Below are 27,785 nucleotides of genomic sequence, written 5' to 3' on the forward strand. Positions count from 1 at the left end.
CGTTAAGATGTTACTTCTATAAGTTGGTTATTCACTTATTTTTGAAAAGTTTCAAAAATAATATCTATCTGATAGTTTACCAATGACATATGAGAAATGAGTCCTAACCACAAAGTTTGTACTTCAAAACTATGTTAAAAGTATATTTGCTATACCTACTAGAATGTAATGAACTCTTTACTTCAGGGATTATAAAAACAATTTTTATTTTACCTGAACTCTCTTAGTTCTTAATTCCGACTACTTTCATGCAGACGTGCATTTCAATAGGCTCAGGGTACTGAAAAAATATGCGTTTGTGAATATTAAACGTTTTAACTTCTATTGAATATTATGTAAATTGAGAGTTAACCGGTGTGAATATGACTCCACTTATACAGTTTAACGGTTAGAAGGCGCCTGGATTATCCACCTCTGTTATAGTATAATAACATTTTTCACATTGCTCTACTAAGTCATTGCATATATGCAGTAAAATGTTTTTTTTTTTTTAAATCGCACGTGTTTGTGTGTATTATTAAAGAATATTTGACTTTTGTCAAGTGAGTTGGATTCAGGAATACAACCTTTTGAAACTTAACTGCCATAACAACGAAGAAAAAACTTAAAAAAAAAAATACTTTTTCCGTCTCATAGTAATATTTTGTATATACTCCGCAGTCAACATTAAATACTTGGAATATTATTTTCATTTTTCATCAACGGTACAAATATTTTAACAAATAATTCATCTAAATATATAATATTATGAACAATAATTTTTCTATACATTAAGAAAGAATATTGACCTTTGTTAATTATTATAAAGTTAAAAGAATAAATAGGGGAATAAAATTGTATTTTTCTGACATTGACAATTGATCATAATAATTATCCACCGTCATATTCGATAATATTATTCCCCTTTAACTGGTGTTTCTTTTTATGAAATAAAACACCCCATTTCTAACAATAATCCCACGCTAATGCACAAAAGTCTATACTTAGTTCCTACTCTCTTTAGGTTATTTGTGACAATTATTCGAAGAGGGGAATCTAACAAAACAACTTATAAATAAAATATAAATGGTATACAAAAATTACTAGAAATAAAATTGAAAGGTCTAAAATTATTACTTTGTTCGTGTATTTTTGATTTTTTTATAATTTTACAAAAAAGTCAAATATTTTATCAGAAATAAATTAGGTTAAAATAATTGTGTTTAAAATCGAACGTCACTGGTCAAATTGCTGTACTATTTAATCAAAAATATAATATAACATTATTTTAGTGAGTATGTCTAAATACATTACTTATTTTTACAGTTTGGTACCAATTATATGTTAAATTTTCTCTAATAGATTATTCAATTGAATTATACACGTCTGTTCTCTAAAGTTCAACTTTATAATCAAACTTCCAGTAGATAATTTACATATATTGTAATTTTAAATCACTTTAAACTTTGCATTTTTAAAATTGGTCTGAGTTTATTGGGTTTTATCAGTAAAAACTATTTTTTTATTTAAAAACTGTATAAATATGAAAGTATTACTTATAGTTAACATTTAAAAAACATTTTATTTAAACACTACAAAAGACATTTAATATTTTTGCATATGCATTTTAATCATAATATATTGCGTAGGTAGTTAAGAATATTCATTAAAAATCAATAGAAACTAATATTTCTTTGTATTTTCAAAATAACGTATAAGGTTTACAAAATTAAATATCAAACGCCGATTTTATCGCACCCTTTTCTTTGGTCCTCATTGGGTTATTATCGAAGCCGCACAACGGTGTGTTGTGCTATAATGTAGAAAACGATTTTATCTTAACGCTCGATCGCCCTTCGCTTTAGCACAGGAGGTGTTCTTTATTTATTTATTTTTTGTATTTTTAAGTCTTCCATCGTTCGTTTGTTATAAAATCTATCCACTTCAAAGATATACAGAAGGGAAATTATAAAATAAACAGAATTGAAAAAAAAAAAATAACCGTCAGAATTAAAATTGAAAAAACAATGACTAGTCGTCGCTACCGTGAGATGAAGATCGCAGACAACTTTTAAGAGCTCCGCTCTTATCTACGACAGATTGAAATTCAAATGTTAAGTAAACTCATAGCGTATATATTATATAGTGAATTTAATTTGAACTTCAACACGAGGATTAGTTAACTTCGTTTCACACACAGCCCGTCTCTTACTGCGTCAGAAACTTATATGATCTTATTCACTCCGAATAACTTTACTTTTAACATAATTGTCGTGCTCTAAGGCGTAACTAATTTCCTTTTTTGTATAATCAAATCGGATTTCTTTCACAGATCTTTGCCAACACGATATCTTTATCGGCCCAATTTGTTTAATTTGTTCGCTGAGAAAACTCATAAATGAAGTGTTTCCAAGCTTGGCGCCAATCGGTGTGCCAATTTCGTTGGCATTATTAAGGCGATTGTGCCCGGCGGTCTTTTGTAATCGGATACGCACGCGGAAAACTTTTGAGAATTACGTTTCCGGGGGAAACCAAAAGTCTTAAAATACTTCTTCTCCGGTAATCTTGCACCGGTGTTATTATGTTCGATAATTATTAGCTCAGAGCTCTACCATTCATTTGAAATATTATATAAAGATTTAGTTGCGTATTTCATTTTGAAACATTTTCTTGTCAATATCTAGTAAATGATATAATCATGATTGTTTATTGTCAAACGTAACATGAAACAAATATTCAGACCCAATAATATTATCGATAGACTTAACCAGCATTTTATTTATCTTCCTATCATACTCGGATATTATAGTTTTGAATATTAATACTCAAATACTATTATAGTTTAATAACTTTTGTACTTTTCACATTGCGTAATGTGTTTTAGAACTGTACAGAATACACAATATATTATTATTATTATTAGGTACGTAAAATCTAAAAATACTTTGAATCATTATAATGTTTAAACATAATTATTTAATTAGGTGTTTAAATATTTTATTTATATAGTATTTAATATATTATTTATAATCTTAACCGTTTTAAAGGGATAATCTTCTTTGAAAATCAATATTATTCAATATGAAGTTGTGATTTAAGTTAATATTTTTTATTATCGCCTTGTAAATGTCTGTTGTCAAATAATCAAATGACTTTATAGAGATCCTACACAATCAGTTTATTGAACTTAATGTGACCGTAACAAACACTACAATTGGCATAGAGTTTGAGGGTAGTTGATCCTGACGGTATAAAATTGGCCGAAAGAGTGAGTGAAAAGAGAAAAGGAAAAAATGAGAAGGTAAATGGACCGTACGGAAATCCGACCGCTCCACTAATTTCACACCATTAAACGTAATTTATCGAACGTTTATCAGACATCCTTTCCAGTGTTTACACCCAATAAAACGATTCGGGAATATTATCGGCGTTTCTTTCTTTGGTTTGTCGAAATTTCTATAGGACCGGTAACCAAATGGACACCAGTTGGATATATTTTTAATGATTTGATAAGTATTATTATAAATAATTATAATTTATATATTAATTGTTCAATAAAATAAATCAATCGATTTTTGATTTTTATTACTAGTTAATAGTATAAAACTGTGATCGTTTTCCATTTACACCTAATATAACACAAATTTAATAACTAACAAGTTTATAGACATTTTCATAACTATCGAGCAACTCACCTTGCATCTTAGGTACGTAGATGTAGTCTAGTGAAGGCATTTTATTTACACGACAATTGTTGCGTTTAAAAAAACTATTCTCAGCATAAATTATTCATCTGAAATAAACACGCTTCTTATTAAAATTAGTGGTATATACTATGTATAAATATAATTATTGATTTTAAGAAACTGTTTTTAATCTACATAAGTGTTGAATGTGCAATTGTTTTTTTAACATTCTCAAGAAAACTTATCAACAAAACATTAATATAATAATATGTGATTTTGAAACTAAATAGCTCCTTTACTTATTGGTCTAAATTGTATAAATTAAGATTAGTTTGTAAAATTATAATTGATTTAAATTTATATGAATATATGATAAATTATATTATTAAGTTTCTATCAAGACCTAGTAGTGACCTTGTACACAAAATATGAAATATTAAGGTGATATTGTATATTGCAAAAAAAATGTATAGTAATAATTGCAGATTTAAATACCAGTTTGAGCAAGTTCTTTAACTATTTACATACCTGTAGTACTCAGTTATTCACACTCGTAAATCTATTCATACCTAATAAATAATCTTACTAAATGACAGGCAATTATAAATATATTTCTTATAAGATTTACTTTTATATTGTTATTTTATCAGTACCATTTCCTATATTTTAATTTATTTATATTAATTATTGTTATAGGTTATTGTAATACAATAACAATCATCATATAACTTTTAATTTAATATCTATACATAAAAACAATACAACATGAAATGTATGTTGTGATTTAATGTTTAATTGTATGATGTACTTTTAATACATATTAGTATGGCGTTGTTGAAAAGATTAATAATTTTTTTTAATTAGAATTTTAGGATTTTAACATAGTAATTCATTATTTACTATCATTTGTATAAAATGACTCAAAGTTATTTTCATTTAAGCTGTGTATTGAAATTCGTATCGAAGATATAATATGCATAAATATAAAATATATAGGTACCTATTATTTAACTATGATAATTTCGATTCAATCGTGTAGACAACATTACAATAATAATGATATAATTTTAAACAAATAGAATGTAATAAATGATAAAATACATTTTTTATTCAGTATAAATTGATCATCTTACAGATCTGTTTTTTATTTTTAGTTCATCTTTTTTTTAATCAATTTTTCCTATTCATCTCCTAGTCAATGCTTAATTTCCTGTCAATGGCAGTCTTTAGACATATGCCAATGTTTGTATGTTATCAAAGATATTATAAAATCCATCAACGCATAACCACATTTTCTACTAAGTAAAAAAATATTTTTGAATGCCAGTTTTTGTTATTTAAAAAAAAAAAAAATCGTTCGAAACAATCAATTGTTGGTAGCATACTCAAATTTATTTTTTAAATATATTCATATATAATACGTATAGTATGTTATGTGAGTATACAATAACTTATAAGGAGATTTTAAATTGAACATATATAGCAATTAATTACGCTTTCCATCTTTGCAATTTAATACAGCTGAGTTCTATATAGCTCATTAAGATTATTATTTTTATTATTATTATTTGAAACATGTTTTTATTATTAATAAATAAAACACGATGATTTAGTCCCGCTTCGTAACCCGGAAGTCTTTTTTTTACCTTTATAAAACACACGTGGTAAATGCAATTGTGACCCGAGAATTTGTTTTCTCGCGCACAACAATGAATAGTGGTCACGTATTCCGGCTGAGGCAAAAAAGGAATAAACTTTTTCTACAATTGAATTCTGTCGCTGCTGGAGAAATATCGCTTTCCAGGGATAATAATTGTGACCGGAAACGAGGTGTATCCCTCTTTTTTTTCCTCGATCAACTATTGCCGAGGGTGTAAGGTTAGATAGATTTTTGTTTTATTTCAAAAAGTGTGAGGATAGCTTATAGCAAGGAATGATAAAGAGTGCAGAGATAAAGTGCTTTTCGGTCGCAGCAAATCTAATTTTCTATCACGTGTTTACGAAATCCAATAAACTCGGCCATCTTCCCTTGCCGTCCTTACCACCAACTCGCCAAGAAGTAGTCGTTAGAGCCCTGCGGATTTCCTCTACGTTGCTACGTGATTCCAGTTGCAACGATTATTTATTAGAACAAATGAGACCCACGGATGAGCTCAATGTTTTCGGGGCAGAACCAAAGACCAATAGGCATTTTTCAAAATTCAAGTGGATATTTGTTTTCCTGGAATCCAATTTCGACAAGACAAAGAATAACTTATCGTATATTCAGATGGAGTAGAGATCTATAAACGCATCGCATTGTTAAAAAAAATAACTATAGTGTTATTTTCTAATGATAGAAATGTAATTTGCGAAATTAAGATTAGATTAAATACAAAACTTTTACCTTAAATTATTTATATATATATTTAATAAATGACTATTCGAATAAAAATGTTAAAATTATAAGATTAATTACTGCAATAATTTAAAGTTTCAAATATAGAACACATATAAACTTTAAAAATTTTAAATTTTACTCTATTCCATATTAGATTATTTATATAAATTAATAACAATAATATGATAAAGATTACCGTTGTAAAATATATAAAATTTTTATTAAATATACTACCAAAAAAAGAGAATTAATAGAATAGATACGATTTACGTAAATATCAAATATTGATAAAATTTCCTAATATTGACCTAGTAGAATAAAGTAATTTTGAACAGTAGGTATATTTTAACATTTATATTTTTTACAATATTAAATATTAACTATTTATAACTATTTAAAGGTCGACTCTAATAATTATTTAAGGAATTGATTGTAATATTTGATAATTAATAAAACTATATCCTCATAATAAATATAATTCAATATTGTAATGATATTGTATAGTTTGAAATTCTATTGTAATCGTTTGAGGTTTAACAACTTTGGACTTTTCTCAATGAGTGAAAAAAAATGTACTTTTTCTTCGATTTTTCTTTTCCTCTAGAAACTCATTAGGAGTAGGGGAAGAAATCTCTGCTTAGGATTTGGAAAGAACGAAGCCAGTCTTAACGAACCGAAATAATTGAACCACACATGGCCCACGTATCCGTATTGAATGCACAGGGGCGCAGAGCTCTAAATTAAATTTCGTTAAGCTCTTTTTTTTCTCTCCTTCTTTTTGCTTTCCTTGTGCCGATTGAACGAATTTACGATACCAAGTAACAATAGACACGCCGGACATAAACCTTAACCGAGTTTATTACGATCTTTTGACCGGAAAACGTGAACATATGGATAAAGCGTCTAGAATAGACCGATAAAAATTACTGTTGCGAAAAAAAGGTCTCCAGCAATATAATTGATATATACTATTCCTTCAGGAATAAGTCTTAAAAAATGCTTGCTTAACATTGTATAGAGTAAAATATAATATGAATGAATAATTTCTAGGCAATTGACTAAATCGAAAAAAATATTATTGTAAGCCATGTGGGTGAACGTATTATTATTGAGTATTAAATTTAAATAAAATATTTATCATCAATCCGAATTTTGAAAATATTAATATTTACAAAAAAATGTTATAATATTTTGAGTTGGACCTAATAATATAGTATTGTATATAAATATAAATTAATATAATAATTAAATATTAATAAAGAATTATACAAAAATACAATATTTTCAGAAAAATTAAAACAACCTACTGTAATCCTAAAATTAAAATAAGTAATTTTAATAGTTATATCAAAAAAACACTTTACTTAACATCGTTATTTAAATACAATAATATATCACTGAATTCAAATCTAAGACATACATAATATTGAACCACTCGACAGTTAATGTATAGTAGAGCGGTACCCTTTTCCCTACATTTTTAAACTGAATTATATAATACATACCTGTCATACTCGTATTATATGAAGATGAAACATTAAGTGGTCTCTAAAAAACTGATATTCAGGGACTGAATAACATAATATTTTTATTAAGTTAAAATAGTTGTTGTATTTGTTATCTTATGGTTTATTTTTAAAATACTCAAATAATTAAAATAAATGCAACAGTATTAATGCAATATACGAGTGGTTCAAGACTTTATTAAAAAAAGTATTTATTAAATTGTTTACATTAAATTAAATTGCCATTGTGATTATTTTCACATTACTAGTTTGTATAAAAACTTAATAAGCCACAGCAATTTAAAACTATGTTATGGTAGTGTATATTTCTAAAACCATTTATATAATTTTTCATTATTAAATTTGCTAAGAATTATATTTTGCACAAAAAAAAAATATATATATATATGTATATAGCAGATAGCTTAATAACAATAAAGCGAAAATGTTATTAGTGAATTACATGGTACACAAAGATATTATTGTATACAGCCATATTTCGTTATTATATTATTAAAAACGTATGATTCATTTCATTAGAAGTAAGATTCGATTGAACATAACGCACCGGACCGTATACATATTGTGTCTGACAAAGGTAACCACATACGCGTCTTGGAGTCATCCGGACATGTATATTATTTTCAAGTAACTCCCTCCCCCACAGCGAACAAATATTGCATTAGGTCGTTTCAGGAAATCGAAATTACGGTCAATATTTGTTCCGGTCTTCAACAAATCCCCTATACTATTTTTTTTTCACTACACAAATAAAATGACAGCAAACCCTGCGATTTGATGATACTAATAACGCGTCACCAGTGAGTGGGTGACTGTTGGTATAGGGGTGGGGATCGCGTAAAATCTTCACAAATATTCTAGAACGTATAATTTGTTTAAACATACTTAGATGTATATATATATATACGTGTGTCATAAATTTAGATATAATAAATTATAAAATCGTAAAACAATTAGAAATATAATATTATAAAACAATATTATATTACTATGTATTTTTAAAGAATAAATCATATTTTATAACATTATTGTTTACAATAGTTGGGCGGGGCTTATCAATGAAGAAAAAAAATCTCGTGTTTGAATCTCTTATTTTATAACATTTAAGTAAGTTTTTATATTTCCAATACCTACTTATTTATTTGGTTTGAGATTTAAAGTAAATAAATACATGTATACATAAATAATTCGTTTTAAACCATATTATATTTTAACATCGAGAAAAATAATAATGTTGTTAAATACATTTGTAAAAATATACTTTTTGTTATTATGAACAATATATTTTTAAATTTAAATATGCCAATTAAACTTGTGTGTCATTTTTATTCTAAAATTTATGTATTCCTAATATTTATTCAATTTTTTCAATTGTTTGAAAATCTTTAACATTTGTTTTGGTATTATTGATCTATTTTATTTCTTTATTACTATTGTATTAATTGATTCAAATTATTTTAAATTTTAAGTCAAATTTAATACCAGGTAAAATATACTAAAAAAATTAGACAAGAATAAAAGTTTATTTAGAACGTTTGATTTAATCCATACAAAAGCATTAAAATATGGTCTTTATATTCATGTTTGAATCTCTCTACCAATTAACATAATGAAACAAAAGTGTTAGGTTTATTAATCCAATTAAAGCACGATACCAATATATATTTACTTGTAAAAAGAAGTAGGTAAATTAAAAGTATTAAAATAACACAGTCCTTACAAGTGACCTATTATTATTTGTGAAAAAAAACTTCCGTGTAAAAAAATTAGAAATGTGCACGTTTGAAATATCATAAAAAAGTAATGAAAGAAAAAAGTATAATACACCTTTGTAAAACTTTGTTTTGTTTCTAAAAAAGTTTGTGGTTATTTTTTATACCACAATTCATAGACACTATTCCCAACAAAAAGCAGCGAATGCTTTGTCAGACTGTATTTTTCCGACCATCACTTAAACTTCTAAAATCCTCATTTTCAAGGGATTTTTTTTTGCCAAATAATCCACGTACATGTGAATGCAGTAAGACCTATACGAAAGTACAAATAGAATATTCCGTTAGTGACGAGGAAAAAATGAATGAAGGAAAGGTAAACTTTGACGTGGGATTACTGACTGTGCAAGGTAGCACAGATCAGATGACTATTTTGGACGCATTTGAAATTGAAATCTCCCGTGGCGGATATCGGAAGTTTGGTTGGGAGATTTAAGAGGCAGTATTAGGCTATATAGTGGGAGGTGTTTTTCGAGAAGTAGGGTCGACTCCTTACTCTAAACCATCGTATGTATTTTTTTTCGTGCGAATAGCTATGTACACACATAATAATAGTCCCCAATGTCTTTACCCTCCATTTAACACAGCTTGGCCATGGAGATACACGATAAACTCATACATATTGCATGCATGGTCACTTGTCACCATACCCAAATGTGTAACCACCATCGTGTAATTTGCAAAAAGTATGAGTAAATTTATCTTTACAGAAAATAAAATAATGTCAATATGTCATAAAATATAACACACCTAATAAGTATAACTGTGTTAACACAGTGACTTGTTTAATATATGAGAATGTGGATTACAAATTTTAAAATATTCTGTATAGATTTAGAACTCAAATGAGGATTTTACTGTTCATTTTTAATATAAACTTTTTTAAAATAGAAGTTATTTTAGATATTATAATATAAATGTACATAATATTATAATATAAATGTTAAGTATTCAAATTGGATCTTAAAAATGATATAAAAAAATTATTTAATTACTGTCAACTTACTCTTAGTCAATACTAATAGAATCTAAAAATAGTTGACCAAATAATATTTTGACAGTATATTAAAATTAAAATTTATTTTTAAATAATAAAAAAATCCATTAGGTTTCTATGAAGTTCGACGTAGTATGTAGGACGTAGGTACAACGATATTTTATACAAAAATAAAAATAAATAAAAATAGTCATAACAAAAAATCAAACATAAATTCAAATATACATTTTTCGTTTCCTATAAATAAATAAATGTACACGTAAACATTCTCGATTAAAATTCCATTTTGGACTCGAACGTCGAATGGGATAGAAAAACGAGATTTTATTACCGATATGTCTGAGCACCCTGCAGAAACATGGCTCCGGTTTATATTGTACAAACAATTTTATATCCGGCTGAAAATCATTCCATTCAACACGCGGGAGTTGCCTTTTGGTTACCCATATCCTCATCAATGTAGGTCAACGGCCGGGATCTATAAAATGTGAGAATGAAGTTTTTCATATATTCACCCATACATACATAATCAAGAATAAGCGGTTGAGCTGACGTCATTATGAACCACTTTAGACAGCTCTTCAAGTTGTCTGGACGGTATAAGGTTCACTCATCATCCTTTGTTTCTCTCGCCGATGCTTTTGAAATTTCTATCTGATGACCTGATATAAGCCAACACGCGAAACCTAATAAAATATTCAGGAATCATACTTGGTCAGGATTTTATGCTATAATTGAAATAATAAGGGAATAAAATGAACAATTATACTCCTAGACTCTAGTACAAAAATATTAAATTATGAGAATTGAACCATTAAAATATTAAATCATTGAAAAATTTTTAATCATAATAATAATCTAAGGAGATTATTTAATGGAATACATTAACTCGAATTAGATAAGTTAAAAACGTTAAGTTAATAAGGAGAAAATATTAACGTAACTAAGTAATACATATATTATAAGAAGATAATATTAATATATTTTTTTTAAATTTTTTACTCGTATGTTTGTTATGTAACTTTAATTTTTATATTTAAATAATAATTAAAATTGTTAATTACCTATTCCATCTTATAGCACACTAAATAATGTGGTTTAGACACATAGATACACACGTTTATGTGCGTTTAATTTATTTTACAATCCAGTCCAATTTTTATAAGTACAGTGTAATTAAAAAAAAATATTAATGCCAATAATTAATAAGTTAGTTTTAGCTACAGTTAGATATTATACGTAAATTTTATTTTAACTTAACATTATTATTTTTCGAATTAATTGAATAATCCGACTTATATTTTGACTAATTACGTTATTAAGTTATTTAGAAAGTTATTGAACTTGTTAAAATTAAAAAATATAAAGTTTTTCAACTAGTTAATGCCCACAATTGATAATATTTTCAATTGATAGAAACGTACATCTTCTACCAAAATTACGTACATAGAGAATAGGCATAACATTACCTATAAATTAGAAAACACAACACGTGGCTCATTGTATAACCAACGCAGCTTGTTCGATTCAGCTTGCTCAGAATCTCAAACTATGTACATAATTTAGTTAGTCGCAGTTTGTTTAGAGATATATTTTATATGTACGTTTATTTTAAAATCTATATATGCGAACGAATCTTAAATTCGTATTGGTAATAATATAGGTCATTTGTACAGGGTGACTTTTTTACTAAGCAACATGGTAAAATGTTTTCTTTGCTTAATTTATTTCTAGTCAAAATAAAATATCTTTTTTTTAAATTTATTTTTTATCGCTATCATATTCTAAGTTTATTTTTGCTTTTTTAAATAAAAACTTACATTTTTTTATTTCATATTCTGAAGTACCTATAATATTTTTTGGGATATTTCGAAGCATTAAAACCGAAATTCGGACAAGTAACTTATTAGTTACCATTATGTATATTTAAAGTTTAGGTGAGCGGAGTATGGGGATATCCTACAACATTTTAATCTACTACTATGTTCATCTAAACTTTAAATACTTATAACTCATTATAACTACTCGTACGAATTTAAATTTTTATAAAATCGAAATACCTACTTCAAAATAAGTATTTAATTATTGTTATTAAATTATTCCAACTGAAAATTAAGTAAAAAAAAAAATTGTTCAAAAATGTTAATAGATTTTTTAGTAATGATTTTTGCTCTATAAAAGAACTACCCAATATTTATTTACTAGGATAAAATAACCCGATGAAATAAAAAAATAAAAAATATTTTATTATAATACAATATACGCTGTCGATGAATGACTGTGTAATAAATAAACCGTGTGTCGTACAATAGAGGCTTGGTTGTTGAAATAGGTACATACATCATAAATCAGTAGTATAATACGTGTACATTTAGCATGTGATGGATATTTTTGATTATAAAATATGTATTACACATGGTACATTTTACAACTAGATAAACACCAAGTATAATAGTACTTGTTAATTGAATAATATGAGTTATTGAAAAATCAAAAAATGTTAATGGAATTTAACTAAAAAGCTGTTTTTCGAAAGATAGAGCTAATGAAATACAAATTAATTGACACCTTACGAAAAACTATTAAGTTTTTCTCGCTTATTTATTAAACAATAAGTTATTGCATGTTTTTATCAAGTAAAAAAAAATATTATAAATGATATGAGACAATAGAAATTTAAAGGTCAAATATTCAATCAGTTTTTATTTGGTCCAATTTAAATAGTCAGTGTTACATTTGAAATATCAAATTTCATTATTTTAGACTGAATTGTCATCATATGGAACCTTTATAATTCCAACGATACAAAATCAACATAAGTGACAAGGTTACATATTTAATAACGTAGTAAATGTCAATATGTATGAAATATGTAATATTTCAATTCGATTTATTTGATTTTATGATTTATGTTGAATTTGGCTCGTTTACAAGAATCCAATCTGGGTAGTTTTATCATTTTTTTTTTTTTTTTTTTGGAAACAGACCAATACTTAACAAAAAGGAGGAGGTGAAAACATCTATTTTTATTTTAAAATGTTTAAAGTCTTTACCTCCCTGTGTTTTTCAATTATAATGAATTATGTCCCTGTGATATATACGACCGACATAAATTATAACAATAATATTATTGGCTACAGAGTTTAATTTTATTCGATTTATGACATGGCTTCAGCCACCAAATCAGAATTTTATTTTTTTCGACTCAATATTATCTTAAAACATTTTTTTTTTTATGATAATATTGATTGAATGAAAAAAATATTAGGATAAATTTGAAAATGAAATCCCAACCCTATTTTGTAAAGTTCGTCCGGAAATGTTTGGTATGACGGAAATCGTTTACAATCCCTTGTTCTGGTTCACCGGCGCGTATTCTATAAACGTTAAACCGTATTACTGATGTGTTCATTTTAAACAATTTCTGTTGCCAAGTCTGTACAATTTTAATTTTAAAATTTTACTCTTAGGTATATAATTCTTCTTCTTATGATAAATAGTTTATTATCTATATATAGCAATAGATAATTATTATCCACTCGTTTATTAGGTACCATTGTATTTTTAAATTTTTATAACTTATAAATCATAAAAAAAGATTCATCGTTAAATCGTTTTATGGAAAACATATAACAATATTAGTTATATCACATTTCTAATTAAAATCAACAAGTATTAAATTAAATTTATAAGACACAAGTATAGATCACTTACTTATAATTTAAGTTATAAACACTATATTATATAGTAAGAATATTATTTGAATAATGTAATTAATTATCTTATGTTGATTCTTAATACATTTAATTGGAATTAAGAATGCAAAATAGGAACAAAATTATTATTAATAGACCTTATTACGTGATTTTAAATTTAAACATAATACAGTTGTAGTAGATGAATGAAAGCAATATTTTAAACTTTCTTAACAGCGTTAGGATTTATAACACAATCCGTACAATATGCCAATTTCTAACAACGGCACATTTACTTTGAACATGGTTTTAATCAGATTAATTGAAGCTCTTTGTATAAAAGTACCATTCTATCTAAATCATTGTCTGAGGTAATTGAATACATTTTCAATGCATTTCTGTCCATTTCCAAGACCATTTGCGGAAACCTAGACAAATCTGCCAGTGGCGTAACACTATAACACCATAATATCTTATTACGGTCAGAATTTTTTTTCCTAAATTGTATTTGCCACCCGTCTATCACACTCTCTTGATGTGTGCTATGGTTCCAGATCGTAAATTTTTGTGCCCCAAGTGTGATGGCGTAAAAACCACTTAGAAGTGGATTTATGTCTTTTTTTATTTTTTAAATGTATATTTATTTTTATTTTCCGTTTTCAACGAGTTCGCGTTAAATAGTTCTACCGCCTCATACGCGTTTGTCGAGTGCGGTCAAAATTAAAACCCCCAAAACTCCAATAATGACTCCAGTCGGATACACGTTTCGGATGTAGATGTACGCTCGCGATCGGAATGCCGTGGTTCGGATATATTATTATTATTATTATTATTACACACTGCAAATGACGTGCCGTGAAATTCCACAAGATTAATGGGCCGACCTGCCCAAAACCGAGGGAGTCGTCTATAGAGCCGTCCGAGGATGTGACGATGAGGTGATACGGGAGGGGGTCTGTGTGCATATGTTCGTGGCACACACACACACACACACACACACACACACACACACACACACGCACACACATACACACACCCACACACATATGGCAAGCACGGAGAGTGTTGCGGTCTCCCTATGGAGCGAAAAGCGGCAGACGATAATTATCACGAGGTTACACGCGCCACGCCACCACTGCCGCCACAAAAGCTGCAAGGTGCGAAACGGACATTTGAATTATTACCGTTACAGGATAAGAGAGTCGGCCGTCGGAGACGTATATGGCGCACATATTATTATATAACATTATGTGACGTATATATATACTATAATACAGTGCAGGATAAACAGTAAAGTTTACGACTGCCGAGTCACCGAGTCACCGCGGGACGTTATTGCGCGCTCTTACTAACGCCGCGCGGAAGGAAAACCAGGCGGAAGAGTTGCCAGGAATACGTTTAATACGTCGAGGAACATAATACTACTGCTGGAAACGATCGTGTAGTTCGGCCATCGATTCCAAAAGTTTTATACGCCTGACAGATAAAACCGTACATATTATTATCGTTGTAGCGGCAGAACAAAAATAAGCGCACTACTCAAAATCCGAGTTGTTCAAATGCAATTTCTAGTAACGATGCATTTATCGGCATCTATACGCAATACTTTATTGTTCATACATACACAAACACACATTGCGGTACAAGTCTACAGAACTTTCCATTTGTTTACAGTGATATTGCTAGATAATAACTGCAACGCGTAATGAATACAGAATAACTTGCAGTTTATGGTTGTTGAACGGGTGGTTTAAAAATCATGTGCTGGTGATTACTACAAATTAGATAATGTAATCTTATGTAATTCACAAAATATTTTCTAAGCGTACCAATATACAGTGAACTCTAATGATATTCACCAGTCATAACCCTAAATATAAAATTCGAGAAAAATAGCCATTTTCAAAATCCATTTCAAAGCACAATTCATGTTACAGACTTTACTACGGGATGAAAGCGACAACAATAACTGTCCCCTTGAACATATTGGGCGCCCATAAGGCGGATAATACATTTAAAATGATTGTGATAAATGATTAGAACCCTGTCCAAGTTATAAAATAACAAGCAATAATCGATAAACTAAAATGTTTTACAATGTTGTTCTGATGGACTAGATACTATTTATTGTTAGCTATAAATAAATGCCAGAGAAATATTTACATACTTGACACTCTCAATAAATTTACAAGTAAATAATAGTTAATGGGTAACTTCTAAAAATGTACTACCTTTCAATAACGGACACTAGATTAAGCATCGCATACAAACACCTGTTGGATAATATTAAATATTAAAATAATATCACTAACAAAAAAAAGTCTCAGTATTGAAAAATCACTGTAATATCGTATTATACAGATACCCCCTACAATGATCGTTATTTAATATTTATATTATATTTAGGTAATGTATACAAATTTAATTTGTATTATATACAGATTTCGATTTTTTCAAGAGATATTCATGAAGTTTATTTGTTGATAGTTATACACTTACTGTTTTTACTTATAAATACTACTAAAACAAATACATTTAAGAAAAGTAAAAAAAAAAAAAATATTCTGTAATTTAATTTTAAAGTTAATATTATTTAGTCATTACACAAGTCTTATATTTAAATAATTCTTTCATATATTAAATTTTAATAATCTTGAACAGAGATTTTTAATTTAATTTTACTATCTTTACTTCAGTTATAACTAAAATTAAATTACATTTTATCTGAACAATTTATTTATGTTTTTCTCTGATTTATAGTGAATTGTTACTCTTTGACAATATTTTAACCAAACAATAAACATTATCTTTTTTTTTATATGGAATATAACTTACGTTTTATTAAATACGTATAAACAATTATAAAGATCGTTAATAATAAATTATAATTTTTATATTGGTACCTGCCCATACTAAAGTCTTACTTTATGCATAAATGTTATTCAAATATGTACCTGATAAATATTTGAGCAAAATTGGACATTTTATTGTCTAAGCGTGTTTAGATAATATATACATTATATTGGTTTTTAAATTCCTCTTATGTTCAATTATACATGTAACAATTAATACAAAAATAATAATATTATTAATTGATAAATATCTCACACTAAACTTAATTGCTTTTCAAACGAATATTAACTCTTTTTCCTATAAATAATTTTAAACAATATTAATATCTCAAAATACCTATGTTTGACGTTTTACTTATTATTTCCATAGTACCTAAAATAGTACTAAACTAAAAGAAACCAAATTATAGATGACATATTAAGTAAATTTAATTATTGTTTAATATTTATTTATTATTTATTTTTCAATCTATGTGTTGTAATATTAATGTTACATAAAAAGTTATTTTTGTGAAAAACAATTTTAAAGAATATTAATTCCTAAAAAGCATTCTAGTGGAAATTCTGTGTCAAAAACAACCCTAAATGTTCTTTCAAAGTCTACAGGGAAATATCTAAGATTATTTTACCTACAGATTAAATATTGCTATAAATGTATAAAAATAAATATAAAAATTTTGATATAGTTGGTAATTAAAATTTCAAATTATAACTTTATTACATAACATAAAATATCTGTTGATATGAACGTACCTATAGATCATTATTTAAAAATATTAATTATTAAAATTACATTGAGACTCATTTATTTATCATAATTTAATTTTAAAAATTATTAGATACTACATTTAAACATATTCAATATTATTATGAATACCCGTGGTTAATCATATTAGCATAGGTACGAATGTATTTCATAAAAATCATAATTTAAATTTACATGAAAACATTAATTTTATCATGTAAACAGTACATTTTTGAAATTAAAGGATAAAGGTAGAATCTCAAAACACGTTCCCTCTTAAGAAAGTTTCAAGAGAAACTCCACTAGACTTTATTCCAAAAATACCTTAAGAACTGTTGAATACTGTAGAATGTACTATAACTACTTACTACCTATTATACTTACAGAATCATTACATGGATTCTTTAGAATTTAAAATTTGAAACTCTTATTTACAACAACTATATCAATTCATGTAACGTGTGCCTATAAAGGATAAACCATTAAAATATTATTTAAACAGCTAGTATACTGTAGACTTAAGAGTATCTATTAACATATCTATATGTTTATAATAAGAACCTTTCTGTGCAGTATAAACATTTTTTTATTCAGATGATTTTAAAAAAAATTCTAAAAAATATTAGTAATTGAAAATATAATTAAAACACTTTTAATTGGTATTATCGAAACTAATGGATTTCTATTTTCTATGAGTTCTTACTGAAACCAGATGTTTCACAAAGTCGTTTGAATCGTTGGTACATCTGTGTCAGATAACACAACTTTAGATTTACAAAACTTTTTTTATGCAATCAACCGTAATTTTCTATCAAAATAAAAACGTATCAGTTTGAAAGGTTTAAGCGAAAATATATTATTATTATTATTATTATTAAAACCAATAAAACTTTGTGATGAACGATTTTAATTGAATTTGCTAGTATTTGATGAAAAATGTCCAAGATAATAATCTATAACGTATAAGTAAGTGACGCTGCCAAAACAAATGAAACTCAAATTATGTTTACCCAGATTAGTATATTAAAAGTATAACGAGTGTTATATAACTAAGTAGAAAATGAATATTATATTCGATAAATAATAATTAATAATAGTCAACAACATCAATCGTCTCTCAATAAGATAGAACTCGAAACGTAGCCGGACATTTAAACCAACACTCTTGTACCAAAATAAGAAAATTTTTAACACACAAACACTACCTCGGTTGTATATCATAGTAGTATATAACCGTGGTAGTAGAGAATATTATTATACTTAAGGCACCCTCTTCGCGGTGCAGCGAGTACAGCGGCGACGGTCCGACCGGTGTCGACGACAAACGATCATTGCCGAACGTTCCTCGTGCCGACGCCACGGCCCGGAGACCGCGTCCGACCCTCGACCATTCGGCGTCCGGTTGCGCTGTCGCAGTCTCGTATCGTCTTTCGCGTATCGTTGCCGTCTTGCCGCCGATTCCAGTCGTCTTATCGTTCGGTCGTGTCACGCGTGTTTTATTGTGCGAGTGCAGTGCGTTTTTGGCGTTTAGCCTGGTGTAAGATCGACGATATAATTTCGTTGATTCTTAGTGCGCGTGAATACGCCGAAAACAATTCAAAGTTGACCTTCCGATGTAGGATTTTTGCACGAAAAAAACTCGCGGTGTGTGCGATTCGAATTTACGCCATTTTATTGCCGATTATTATTGTTGTTGTTTTTTTTCACGAATTCATTAAATTAATTTTTATTTTGGAAAAATAGTAACTCGAAAGTGATAAATACCCTTTCGACGGGGAAAATGCGCAAAAAATGGATGACGACCGTCGTCCGGTTGTTGCTGTTTGCGCTTTTATTCGCCCAACACGGACCGACCGCGACGTCGTGGGCCACCGACGACGCAAACGGTTCTGCCGCCGCGTCGTTGTCGGCGGCTGAACACGAGTCCGTCGTCGACAATTTCTTCGCCGCGTACTTCGAACAGCCCTGTTGCGTCCGTCCGCGGCACGTCAGACACCACAAAAGTGAGTCGTTTATTTTGTATCATTATTGTTAACACGCAGGTGCAAAAATAAAGGTCGTGAAAACGTGGCTAGGTACGGTTAAGCGTATGTTTATTCACACTGTGTGTCGAAAAACATTCAAACTACTCGAGACGAGTCGACGTCGTCTTTGAAACTGCGACTGCTGTTTTGTAATAGGTAGGTATTCTTAAGAAACACATATGGCTTTGTGTGCAGACGTGCAGTGCTCCGATCTCGGACAAAAACCGGTTGTGTCTCCTCTTAATATCGTCGTGTCCAGTTGACTTTGATAATATTGTATAGGGTAATGTTCACCATTCGGAGGGCAAAAAATCTTTTCTTTTTTTTTGTTCCCCTCTCCGTTGCACACATTGCATATTTCGCGATACATACACGGCGAGATAGAAATACTTGTATACGTGTGCTTAAGAAACGCAGTGTGAAGTTTTTCGCCGCCAAATATTATAATAATGTAAACTTGGTCTTATAGTTAATTTTTTTTATTATTTTTCCCAGCGCTGATATGGTAAGGCATATAAAACACTTACTATAAGTTAGGTCTGCAGGAGTTGTAATTGTGTGCTAGTGTAGAATATTTTTATTTAAATTGATGTAAGTGGTACGCATTTATGTTTATTTCGAATGTATCCATCTATAAACCTTAATACGATAGATCGCTCATAAACATATCGTATTACGCGCCGGTAAACTAGGTATACTGTTTGTTTGAGTTATTAAATTATTATTAAATTATTTAATTAAAAAGTAACATTTAACGCAACTGATTAAAAAAAAATTAATTTTGCGTTCTACAATATAATTTAAATTTAATATTATATACCTACGTATAAATCGAGTGGATGCCATTTTTTAATTATTACAAACGATGCAAACTTTTTAAAATTAGTTAATTAATGTTCATCTAAATTAAATACCTTCCTATTTTGTATAATGTATAGGTATACTGAAATAATATGAAATAAATCATTTAATTACAATATCTATGGCCTTTTAAAATAACCATAATATAAATAATAGTGAATTTTTAAAAAATAGTAACCCGTATGTACCTATTAGTTTTTTATTAAAAGATTGTAGTTATTATTTTACAAAATCACTAAAAATGAGTATTGTAATAAACTCTGAGTTAATCGGATTAAAATTATATTTGTTGTGGAGAAAAATGTTTGTACGGGCAGGTGGAGAAATACCTCATAATGACTTAATATAGGTAGTGGGTGGGTGTTCATTTCAAAACCACATGACACAACAAATAACGATGTATATCGCGTTCCTTCTACATAGGTAGTATAATATATATTATACTGGGACATTGCGTTAAAATTCCATAGGTAGTTTTTTCTTTTTAATTTTTTTGTTTTTTAGTATTTTAAACGAAGTTAAGCTTATAATCGCTATAATTTTACTAACAGTATATTTTATTTGAGAACTAAAAATATTATAATTTAGTAAAAATATAACAGGTAAATTACTTTAATCAAAATTTGATCACGATTTAACATAACATATTTTTTTCTAAAAACAGTTTTCAAGGTAACAATACAAATTCCATTTAAAAATTATCATTCTAAAAAGTTTCGGTTGAATTTTTAAATTTTAAATATGATTTATTATTATGAAAAAGTCCAACTAAATTTCACAAATGCCGGTCCAGTCGCAGTAAAGAAAAAAACAGTTATTGATTTAATTCAGTTTATTTATTAGATTACTCGCATAATATATTTTAAATGTATTTAATAAATGTAAAATAAATAAAATACACAATAACACATGTAAATTATACAGGAAAAATTTTATTATTTTATGTAGGTGAACCAGTTTGGTATTAATATTGGATACTGATTACTATATTCGCATTTAATTTATAATCACTTTCTGGGCTAAATTTTATTAATCAAAGTATGGTTATTATTTATCTTTATGAATACTTTTATTGTAAGCGTTATTCTTATTTATAATAATAATAATATTATTTTTTTTTTATAAAAATTCATTGTTAAATTAACATTTTATTAATAGCTCAATTAATAGGTAGACATAATTTGTTGATTATTTAATATTTTAATAATTCACTTACCTATGATATAAGTAATACATATACTAGGTACTTAAATATTACATTCTTTGGTTACGTTAAACTATTTATTCGATGAACTTACAAAATATAAGCATCATTTAATAATGTGGTTTCGACTTAAGAAGATATAATATAGGCATATAGGTATATAATAATATATATAATGCGTATTCTCATATAGTAATATTAAATTATTAATTTTGTAATAAAACCCAAGATAAATTATTTTAATTTAATACTTTTATTAATAATTCTTATATTGGATTAATGACGTATAATTTATATTATCTTTAATCTTCATTAATATATCTTAAGTAGTAGCTTATATTTGAATAGAACTTAAATTTGAATTTTCAATGACTTTTTTTAACCATTAAACATTTTTAAATGATTTTTATCCATAAATGTATAGAATGACATTTGTGTATCTTACGGTCGAGTTGAATAAAGAATTTCTTTTAATCGAACATATTATTATTCGTTTTGCTGTCGTTTTTTTATTCTTGTAACTGCGCCAAAACGCGCCTGACGGTCGATTATTTTCGGTCGTTTTTTCTACTATACACCATCTCCTTTCCCCTTCTTCGGTTGTACCATCCAGGAGCTGTGAATTCTTTGTGTATAGTAAAACAAAACAAAAAAATAAAAAAATAAACCAAAGTACTTTTTATTGTATACAAATACAACCAAAATTCTTCACTTGTACATGCATGTTTTGCTAGTAACTCGTTAATCGCTTGTCAGCAAGAGATGAAGTGCGAAAAATATTTCCCCTTTCTAAAAGAATAGGACACAAACGAGGGGCGTGCCAGGCACTCGTCGAACTCCTATTGTTCCATTTCAAAAATATAACTTAGGGACGGGATGTAGAAAAAAAATCAAAGGGGCCTAGGTGTGAAAAAGTGTTTAAAATACTTAAAAAGAACATGCATTACTAACCGACATTATAATATAATGCTTCATTGCACGACAAGCGTTCAAATACATATATCTACAGATATACTTATTATACTTATTAATTTTTTTTTTTAAATTATCATCCTGTTCATCTATTTTATTTTTATGTATTCGTTTTCGTACACAGTTTTTTATAAAGTTTTATAACCGGTTATTTAAAAATAGTAAATTGATATTATTTAGGTAATTTTTGAATGTGCAATATCTATAGGAAGACGAAAAAAATTTCAATGTTGCCGATCGTAATATTTTTTCAAAATAGATTGAATAATAAAAAATAAATTATATGATAAAAATGAGGTATAAATATATTTATATTACATATATATTACCTATAGACATATTATAGTGAACAGTGATCAACAAGGAATGTTCTATGATGAATCATTTTTGATAGCCATCTATTATTATTATTATTATTATTATTTTTATTTTTATTTTTAACCACAAGTATTTTCTAATAAATCGCATAGACGTGGCGGTGATACTTCGAAACGGATTCTGCTAGAATTATTATTTAATTGTTCGTCGAATTTAATGGAATATAATACTATAGAAATATAGATAGGTACTTTAATGGGTATAATAATAATATTATGAATTATGATAATATATTTTATTTTGATGAAATAACTGGAATGCCAGCTGTGCGTTTGCCTGTTTTCGTAACGCTGACGCTAACATGGTTTTTATTTGCTACACCGTCAAAACTTACTAGCATTTTATACTTGCAGCATTTACCGTATAATATCCGCTTTTCTAATTTGCGAACACGGAAAGTGCATATAACCGTCTTCAGAGAACACACTGTCATCGAGCAGAGACAGACTCGTGTGTGTTTATGGTAATTGGCGTAGTGCTCTGGAGGAGTCAACGCACATATTATACACGTTAATATAATGAATATGCTCGTATTTTACTACCGTCTATCCGTGAACATTCACTGTGTATAATATGCTATATCACAGGACTTGGGGTCGCCCACACGTATATGATATTATCGCTATCGGCCCGACAAAGTATATACATCATTATATATAATATTATAATATATAATTTTAAAAGTATCTATACATATACATTATACATATATATTATCTGTTATTTGTTTACGTACGCCGAATGTGAAGACATTTTTATAGGCGATGGCGGCTATATAATATTGTTATAAAAAGAGAAGGTCGTTCGAATGTTATAGCTTGCTGCAGGTCGGCGTTTATAATATTATATTATTTCTACCGAGAACACGATTAAATGTTATGTGATTTTTTCAATTTTTATAAGTGCATTAAACATAAACCCGGTACGGTTCTTATTTCATTGGTCTCGTAGAGATTTTCTCATGTGAAAAAAAAATTGCATATATTTTTAAATTACGGTTATTTTCAAGCAGCATTCATTAATTCAGTTCTATGTGTTAAACAACTTGAACATGAATACTACATTTTTATATTAACACGGGAACTCGTATTTTGTGTCAGCAATTTTTTATCCTGTGCGCGTATACAAAATAATTACTTACATTTTAAGCTTTTGAATATTTGTGATAATATCATTGAGTGATATTAGAATCACAGTTTTTATGAATAACGATTTTGATACACTTATTTTATTACACTGTATTTGTTCCATAGTCTTTTTTTTCTAATATTTAATTCCTTATTTGTATTTTACGTGATACGAAAATGTTATTGTATAAAAGAAATGTCGATTCTGTAGCCTTATCACTCAATTACTATGAACTGAAGATTTTATTTAATAATATTTTATTTTTTTTTATAAATAAAACGTATTTAATTTTATGTATGTATATATATTTTTTGTAATTCCCGAGGGCAAAATAAAGACTGCTGTGGGTTTAGACCGGTCGTTATTAAATGCCAGACGGTGGATTTCGACTAATTGTTGTTTGTCTACTGATGTCAAGAGGAAAAATATATTATTACGTGGGTACATTGTCTGTTATGTAAATTGTGTATCCAAATTTTGTTTTATCTCATCGGAATACAAAATATGGCAAACTATAATGTATAAGATCTTTCATCAGCCCAATACTAGCATAAATTAAGAAAATAATCTGAAAAATACACTTCATGTGTTAGCTAATTGTTGTCTGTTATCATATTCAAGTTTTTAATATCATACAATCTTAAATCACTGATGTTTGATAAACCTCCTTAGTATTAAGCCATACTTAACTCACCAAATACCTATAGTTACGTTTATGTGCAAAATTGTAATATAATGATAATTTATGATGAATATCGTGTATTTTAGTTAGTGAATTCCTCGAGGGATATTTTACAAATTACGAAATAATTTATTTCTTATTTAGTTGTTTGAGATTATGTATTAAACCTAATCTATATTTATAAAAAAATAATCATGCGTCTAATATTATAGTGGTAGTATTTTAATTTTGGTACGAAATGTATATTATTGTTATTATTATTATTATCAAAACATGTAGACGACCAATTACACAATTATGTTTATGTGTAATTCGATAAAATGTAAATGAGTAAAATGACGAATAATTACTATACATTTGTTGATGACTACGATGAAATATTATGTATCCGTGCACGTTTATTATCGCTTATGATAATCGAGCGTATGCCGCGTATGGCAGTAACACAAGTAATACAGCGCATAATAAATGACACTCGAATTTCTAATTCATTTGTTGGTGTTAATTACCGGTTTCTGATGTCTGAGTTGTACTGTATTTATAATAACATACGTATATATACGGAACACGGCATATTATTATAACAATATATTCTATTGTGATCGACTGTCCAATCAATTATGATTCACAGTTGTTGCTGACGGCTGAAATCACCCCGTCCTTTGCGTGTATGTATAATAATAATATTATGTATATAATGGTCAAACTAAGGCTAATACCCCATAGCTATAGGTCTGCACTGATGGATCCGTGTAACATCTGTTGACAACGAAAAACCTGCCGTTTCCTAAGTCCAGCCATGTCTCGCCGTACGCAACTACAATACGTGTCCGTATAGTAATATATTTTCCCTGAATATAAAGTGCAATTTTTTTCTACTCGAGACCGAACGTATATTTTCTGGTTTTCGTCTTATCTTATGCCGCGTTTTTTTATAGGACATTATGGATAATTAAATCTCTCATAACACGGTAGTCAATCATTTATTACACTTAATATTTTACTTATTGCTTAATTTATGATAATATATTAAAAACTACCTAGGTACTATATATTTTATGACAATAATTTTAATTTGAAATGAAATCAAATTGATTGCGAATAGTTATGGTATATTAGTATACAAGGTATATAACATACTATCGAAACCAAGTATAGCTAAAAATATTCCGGACTCTTCATAGTCATTTTTTTTTTATACATTTTCACTTTAAGTGTATGAATGAACATTGATTGATTAACATTTTTGTCGGTTTTATAATAATATTCTTTGTGATTGTGGTCTTTGTTACACTGTGTATAAGTTATGCGTAACCGGCAAAATGTTTAAAAACGAGTTTCTTTGGTCATTGGTTGACAATAATATTTCAATTAGTAAACACGAAACCATCAAAAGATGGTTTTGGTTTTATTGCTTTATAACTATTACTTATATTCGATTTGTAGAATAAAATTTAAAATTAAGTAGGTATATTATTAGTAAGATGTGTCTGATAGTAAAATTATCCACATACTAAATAACTAGTATTTTTTTTTATTTTTAATCAATATTTTATGTACCGTTTTATAATGTACTAAATAAATATGCTTAATATTTGTTTTTATCGAAAATACACTAAGTAACAATTAATTTTATACCACTGTGTGTCTGTGTACATACAAAACCTCACCTATAACTCAACCTAAAGCTAATATTCGTATTTTTCTTGTTAATATGAGATATTATTATATTATAATAATTATGATGTTAGGATTTCACATAAAAGCATAAATTCTCATCGTCACCTGGCTCTTATTGCAACACGTTTTATTTATTATTTCGGGGCTCGTAGCTGACCCCTACCTACACTTCTATTTTTAAATGAAACACGTGCTTTTCTTTTGAGCCCCTGCAGTTCGGTCAACAAGCATATAATAGAATTATTATCTTCCCACGATCATTTCATTTGTTTGAGTAACATGCACTATATCACCAAGTATAAGTAAATACCTCGGAACACTTATGATGATTATAATAATAACACGAGATTGTGTATTTGACAATCTCGAACGCCATTAATCACAAGAGATAGCTTAAGATAATCGATGGTCGTAACCTCGGGCGGATCTTGTTTAGGCACCTGTCCACGAATTTACTTTGACCGAACGACGAAGTATTAATAGCTCAAAATAAACGAACGTATTGAAACAATATTAGGATTTATTATTTAAATTGAAGCTGAAAATGTGTTAGGTGTTAGGTACAAAACAAATCCTATGTATATACCTCAGTCGAGCACAAACAAATATGTATACTGTACTGTATAGTGTATATTATATATTATGTAAAATGTACTTGTATAATATATTATATTATTATAGGTTCCTACTACTTTATATCCCAAGTCAATGTTCTGTAACCTTCTAATAAAACCGGTTTAACGTCACGCGGGATATATATTATTCTTTTTTGTTTTGTTTAGATAAGTATTATAATGACACAAAAATGTAATTCTACAGTAGTTTATATTATAGTCTACACTATAATATTTATTTATGCGATGTTTTGTCTTAAATAGCTATAACAATTTTTTTGTATAAATACATTTATTTATAACGAAGACAATTAATCAACTAATGTTTAATGTTATTTGAAAAACATTTTTTTTTTTTTTAACTCACAAACAGAAAATAATTTGTTCTTATTATTTTTTATTATTTTGGTAACGAAACTTATTATGTGAGTATTTAAAACCATACAATTTGCACAATTATCTATGCCAATCTTTAACTAATTAAAAATGTTAAGCAATGGGGTTTATTATTAAAATGTTTAACGATTACAATAATGTTGTAAATCTATTATTAAATTGAAGTTATCTTAACGATTTTTTCCGTTTCCTGATTTTTTTATGGCACCCAACT

General features: G+C 27.8%; 1 protein-coding gene across 3 annotated transcripts in view; it reads left to right on the forward strand.

Moving 5' to 3' along the window:
- The window catches only part of LOC114123676 (semaphorin-2A), a 347,857-nt gene that overhangs the window by 207,602 nt on the left and 112,470 nt on the right, over positions 1–27,785 (forward strand). For 2 of the 3 annotated variants that reach the window (XM_027986731.2, XM_027986732.2), the window contains exon 1: positions 19,007–19,635. The exons of the other annotated variant lie outside the window; for it this stretch is intronic. In XM_027986731.2, coding sequence (XP_027842532.1) covers positions 19,413–19,635 — 223 coding nt within the window. In that variant the 5' untranslated portion in view covers positions 19,007–19,412. Of the gene's footprint in view, positions 1–19,006; positions 19,636–27,785 lie in introns of those variants that run through there. 3 annotated transcript variants of the gene reach the window in all.

Source organism: Aphis gossypii, chromosome 2, assembly GCF_020184175.1.
Source record: "Aphis gossypii isolate Hap1 chromosome 2, ASM2018417v2, whole genome shotgun sequence".
Lineage (NCBI taxonomy): Eukaryota > Metazoa > Arthropoda > Insecta > Hemiptera > Aphididae > Aphis > Aphis gossypii.